Genomic DNA, 6215 nt, shown 5'->3' with positions numbered 1-6215 from the left:
CCCCCCCCCCCCAAAGATAATTTGGCACTTTCATGTGCTTTAGAATATTCCTTGTCATCTCCATCATCGTTCTGTTTCTTTGATCTACAACACCATCTGTTGTGGCGTATATGGAGCAGTAAGATGTCTCTGGATCCCAGTATTCTCACAGTATTCATTGAATTCTTGCGAGACAAACTCACTATCTCTACCTGTTCTAAGAGTCTTAATTCGTTCCCCAGATTGCTTCTCAACATGGTTCTTGAAGATCTTGATTTTTTATAAAGCATAACTCTTTTCTTTTAACAAAATTATCCACATATAGCGTGAATGATCGTCAATGAGAACAAAAATGTACTGATTTCCTGCGGGCTGTACTCGGTGTTATAGGCCCACAGAGGTCTTCATGTACTAGTTCAAGAACTGAAGATGCTATGTATGAGGTGGCTTGTGGAAACATTTGTCTCGTCTGTTTCCCAAGACGACAGGAACTGCAAATCTCTTTTTCAACCGCTACATGTGGGAGTCCGTGGACAAGTTCTCTCTGCTTCATAGACTTGATGGTTTTGAAGTTTATGTGTCTAAAACGTGCATGCCAACGACTAGATTCGCTGATGGAAGACAGATTCAAGTAGTTTCCCTTGAGCATCTCGCATTGTGAGGTATCCTCCATATAATCTGATGTCGCAGCCTGCTTCTGTTGCTTGACCCAAACTTCTTATGTTACTTTAGGTCTGTGATATAGTAAACATCTGTCATGACTCGCAGTTCACCATTCATGTCAATAAGTGAGATTGACTCTTTCCCTTTCATATCAACACTTGAGTCATCTCCAAATCTTACTTTCCTAGTGACGGATTCATCAATCTTCTCAAAGTATCATCTATCGCATGTCATGTGATTACTAGCACCATTTTCAAGATATCATATGTTCTCCTCTCCCTTGTTTGTTTCAAACTTACTTGGGATGCATCGTTTTTCATTGAGAAAAACAACCTCATGCATCCTAAGCTCATCAGCATCTTGCATATCAGTAGCAACCAACACTTGAGCTTCTTGTAGCTTTAATAAGCGATCGGGGCAATCAAAGGCAAAGTGACTTTGTTTGTCACACCTGAAGCAAGTAATCCAAGATGCATCCCTTTTTCCAATATTTCGTCCTCTTCCTCTCCCTCTGTATGATCGACCTCCTCGGCCTCTGTTTCGATAGTCACTTGTATACTCACAACTGTTTTGTGTTTCCATATTCGCATACATGATTTTAGACTGATCTTCATGCGCTTCTCCTGCATTGGTGATTCTCTATTCGTATGTTTTAAGTCATCCTATAATGTCTTCAAAAGTTGTGGTATTAAGGTCTAGAACCTGTTCTAAAGAATCCACTATATGGATGAACTTTTTGTGAGGAAGACAATTACGGAATTTCTTAACCATCTTGGATTCCTGCATAGCTACGCCTAGAGAAGCGGATTTCGAAGCTATCTCAGAATCTTCCCTGCAAACTCATCAATTTTCTCTATATCTTTCATCTTAAGTCGCTCAAAGTCGGCCATAAATGTTTGTAGTCGTGCTTTTTTGACTCGTTATGCTCCTACATGCCTTGACTGGATGGCGTCCCATACCTTCTTAGCCGTATCTAGATCACCAATCTGCAGAATAAGAGCTTCCGATATTGACTGAAACAGCAAAGCTATAGCCATATTATTTTAATATTCATCTACCGCTTCAGTTGTAGGCTCCATCGCTTCCCACACCTTATGAACCTTTAAAGCAATCTTCATCTTCAACGCCCATACGGTATAGTAAGTAGAGTTTAGCATAGGGCATTGGATGGACGTAGATCCTGCACCTTCTTTCGGTTTAGCTGCAACAATTGCACTCTTGGACATCGCTCCCTAGGATATCGTAACGCTCTAATACCAAATCTAGAATTCAAAAGAAAGAATTTCACACAATCACAATAAGAACTCTCTTATTATTTTAGGAAAAATAACTCAAAAATCTAAAGTTCTCTCTTCTTTCAATTCTCAATCATTAAAATGTCACAACTTGACAACTCTTTATACAAGGAACTTCTCAACTCGATTTCCTAATTTCTCTAGGAAGACAATTTCCTTATTTCTCATAACTTCCTAACCTAATAATCCTAATTACATTAGACTTGTTTGGACTTCAAGCTTATCCCAACACCACTGGTACTCAGTTAACATTTTCACCGTATTCGGGTATAAACCTGGTTCTTTTAGAAAAAAATAGTGTATAACTGTATAAGAATGGACAAATATGTGAAAGAAAGAAAAAAAAAAAAAAACAAAAAACATACGATCACCTAATGCATTTGTTTTCTATATAGTTATTTTGGCTCGATATTATGACATATATGGTGTTGGTTGGGACTTGGGATAACCCCAAGATTATATGAATCATATTTGTTCAATGCAATCAATCATATAAGAGATTATCTCACTATTTATAATTTTTCCAATATATTAGTGAAACAAATCTTTTACTATTAGTAAAATTCTTTTTTTTTCTTTAAAAAAAAGGTGTATAACTTGGTGTATAGACAAATATGTCAAAAAAAAATTACATACGATCACCCTATGCATTTGTTTTCTATATAAATTAGTTACTTTGATATCATGATATATATGGTGTTGGCATAAGCTCAAGATTATATGAATCATATTTGTTCAATGCAATCAATCATATATAATAAGAGATTATCTCACTATTTATAATTTTTCCAATATATTAGTAAAAAAATTCTTTTACGAATTAATTTTTCAAAAAAATATTTCTACCTATGGCTTTACAATTTATATATATATATATATATATATATATATATATTAATTTTTTTTGACAAACATATATTATTATTTTTTGATAAAAGGCTTTACAAATTTACAAGGCAAAGAGTCCTTTGGAGTTGGCAAAGAAGTGTTTGCGGCTGATAAGTTCCGGTCTTCTATGACCGGAAAAGAGAAGTCCGGTTAACAGAGACGGAAGACCGGTGAATTTGGTTTGCACCATTTCCCTTACTTTCATATACTCGTCGAGTGTCATCAACTCCAGAAGCTTTCTACAGCTCTAAGATTGAAATGTTACATAATTTTATCAGAGAGCAAAACAGATATTATATGAGAGCTTTAAGAGATTATGATCAGTTTCACTATATATGAAACCATAGGAGAAAGATTGTATTAGTACCTGAGGATTTAGTACGTCCATGTGGTTAATAATTTCGTCCTGCCACAAATTGAAATGTTTAATTTGATTAGTATTTTCATAAAGCTCAAAACCATGACGGTACGAGCTTATTTTGGTGAAAAGTAGACGAGAATTTTTACCTCTGGTATACCAGGATTTTGCATCACGGTACCGAGAACACGGCGAACTAGTCCATCAAAGATAACTTTATTTACTGATCCATCAGCGTTTACCCATGGAAATAGAGGCATAGGTTGTGACTTCACTGAAGTTGAATCCTTTTTTTCGCCTTTGCTTCCCGTTCCAAAAGTGAGATCTGGAACTTTGATAGATGATGCTTCGTGTAAACCGCTTGTTTGAGGCCTTTCAGGACGGTTAAGAATCGTAACCTTGTGAACGTTGTTCTCAGCTACATGATCTCGCTTTTCTTGTGAAGTACTGTAGTCGCTGGCGACAACATCGTATGACTTTTGTTCTTCCAGAGCTTTCTTTAAGTAGTTCACTGGCAGAGACTGTTGACCATTTTGGGTAGTTCCACCTTCCTCAAATGTCAAGAAGTATTTTGATCGGTAGTAAGAATGAACAAGACGGACATCATTATAGCCATTTACCTGAATAAGATAGCGTCTGGTTAACAACTTACTTGTAAAATGATGTAACTAACATGAACAGAGTTCATAGTCCAGGAATGTAAAACTAAGAAACCTTGAGTGTTTTGTAAAATAAGAGATGGTAAGACAAACCTTTAAAGCTACCCCAAATGTTTGAAGTACTTCTACAATGCATTCACAAGTTTCTTGGCCTGCAGATGAACAAACACAGAGGTTAAAATAAACAACTGAAGGTTTTTAAGTGTTGAAGAGGTTAGCCTGATGCTTACTTGGAATATTAATAAGACAATGGACTTCTGCAGTGCTAAGACCCTTCCCACCAGCCTTCTGAAGGGCATTGGAAACGGCTTCAAAAACCCCGGGACTGAATAAACTCAGTTGCTCGCCTGCAGATCCGGACATAATACAAGTAGCAACATTGGCCATCACTTGCCAGGGAGAATCAACTAAACTGCCTGGTATCACAGTAGCATCAGTAGAGTTGAAAAGTTCTTTCATATCATTAGAATCACAGCCTCTAGTTGTTTCTCCCGACTTGAAATGAAGTTCACCAGAGCGAGAGTCATCATCCTTAAACAACTCTATGGCCTTAGCTATTGGTAGATTTACACGACGAACAGATACCGCTATACCCGGGAAACCCTTTTCCTTTCGGAAGTTGATTTCACCTTCGCCTAATAGCTTGAATTTCTTAGCACTATCAGGTTCAAATTCTTCTACGTCATCAGCTTTACGTTTTAAACCTCTTCGATCACCAGGCTCTCCAACACCTTCTTCGGGCAAGGATACAGATATAGAGAGTTCACCAGAAGCAACCAATGAAAAGAAATTTAAAGTATCACCACATTGCAAATCTGAAGTAAGAGTGACTCCTCCAGCCATAAGGTCTATTTCATGATCTATAAGCCAATTGGAGAACTTGGCAGCTCTTTTGCCCGAGTTTACCGGGATTGGTGACTTTGAAATACTATTCAAGAAGTTCTGAGAAAGCACAAATGGCTGCCCACCACTTCCACCAACCTGGAACGTTTTCGTAAAAATAATGACACTCAGTTGCTTATTCACCATCTCATCCAAACATCAAGCATGCACATAATGTGGTTTTGACAGCAGCAAAATGAATAAAAGATGATACTTCAAAGTTAAATGCTATTAAAATAGAGCATTACATGGACACTCATATGCCTCGTAATAAAATCGAGAAGTATAAAATAAACCATAACTTGGTAAAAGGAAAGTAAGGAAAGTACCAGGAACTTTTTGTCTCTGAGGTAGCTATAGGCTGTAAAGAGGTCTCCTTCTGAATATTGTCGTAAGGTATCTTCCAGCAAATTTGGCATACCAGGTGCAGTAGGCTTGCTCAGATAGACAAGCTTTAACAGTTCTACAGCAGTAGAAACTGACGGAGATTTCTGCACTTGTATACTACCATTGTACTTTTCATCTAAATGCATAAAATTTTGATGAAGACGATAATGTCCAGATCGTCGAGACGTATCTTTAACTTGATCCACAGAAACACTTCGAATGTCCTCTGAGTTAATTGCAGGTAGAACCATTTCACTCCCCTGCAAAGCCCATTATTTTAGTTTATCGCCAAAAACAAAGAACCATTGAAAAGAAAAGTAAGTAATAAGGTTTCACCTCATCAACTATATCTTTGTTTGACCATTCTCGAGAGCTAGTTCTTGCTCGTTTAGACGCCACCAGTTTAGCCATCTTCTTGAGCTCAAGAACATCATTAAAGGCTTGACTTATACTCTTTTCATTGAAGTTAGCCCATATTTCTTCATCAAAACAAATATCTTTACGATGCTCAACACAATCGGATTCAGTTCCACCAATTTCCTGGGATAAATGTCTAACAAGAACATGTGAACTGTTGCTCTCGGGCTGTTTCGTCTCTAGATGCTTTGCATAACGCTCAGTGAGTAGATTGCAAAGCCTCATGACCGCCTTCCTAAATGTATCATTCTTCATCAACGTTTGAATCCGTCGCTTGCAAGCTAAAGGAGGTGCAGGCAGTTCTGAAACTGAAGCCCAATTTACTCCATGAAATTTTACCCCAAGAGCTGCACGGTGTCTAACATATTGACTCAACAATTTCCTGACCAGCGAAAACTTGTGTCAGTTGTATCAATCAGAGATATAATAAAATGCTTACAACAAGAACCAATATGATATATGATCCATCACCATTCGTATAAACACATGAATATACTACTAAACGTTCATTGGATGTGTCAAGCGTACCTGTCCGCATCATCTGTCCATGAAAATCTTTGTGAAGGAATTGATGTGGTCTTTGAACTTGCATGCTGGTTGATGATGGAAGAACACAGACCTTCATCTTCAGTAAGATCCCTTATCTCTGCATTTTCTTGTTGATTGCTCTCCTGATGCATTGGAATG

General features: G+C 37.5%; 1 protein-coding gene across 2 annotated transcripts in view; it reads right to left on the bottom strand.

The window, feature by feature from the left end:
• LOC104700816 overlaps positions 2852 to 6215 on the bottom strand; it is an 8577-nt gene continuing 5213 nt past the window's right edge. The window contains exons 1-8 of one of the 2 annotated variants that reach the window (XM_010416412.2): positions 6057 to 6199; positions 5448 to 5910; positions 5054 to 5371; positions 4073 to 4823; positions 3936 to 3994; positions 3333 to 3803; positions 3193 to 3231; positions 2852 to 3072 (exon numbers count right to left, since the gene is read on the bottom strand). In XM_010416412.2, the coding sequence (XP_010414714.1) occupies positions 2887 to 3072; positions 3193 to 3231; positions 3333 to 3803; positions 3936 to 3994; positions 4073 to 4823; positions 5054 to 5371; positions 5448 to 5783 (2160 nt within the window). In that variant the 5' untranslated portion in view covers positions 5784 to 5910; positions 6057 to 6199 and the 3' untranslated portion in view covers positions 2852 to 2886. Of the gene's footprint in view, positions 3073 to 3192; positions 3232 to 3332; positions 3804 to 3935; positions 3995 to 4072; positions 4824 to 5053; positions 5372 to 5447; positions 5911 to 6056; positions 6200 to 6215 lie in introns of those variants that run through there. The other variant, XM_010416413.2, reaches the window with a different exon arrangement.

Source organism: Camelina sativa, chromosome 7, assembly GCF_000633955.1.
Source record: "Camelina sativa cultivar DH55 chromosome 7, Cs, whole genome shotgun sequence".
In the NCBI taxonomy this organism is placed as follows: domain Eukaryota; kingdom Viridiplantae; phylum Streptophyta; class Magnoliopsida; order Brassicales; family Brassicaceae; genus Camelina; species Camelina sativa.
The sequence above is the reverse complement of the archived record's forward strand: the minus strand, read 5'-3'. Positions and strand labels throughout refer to the sequence as shown.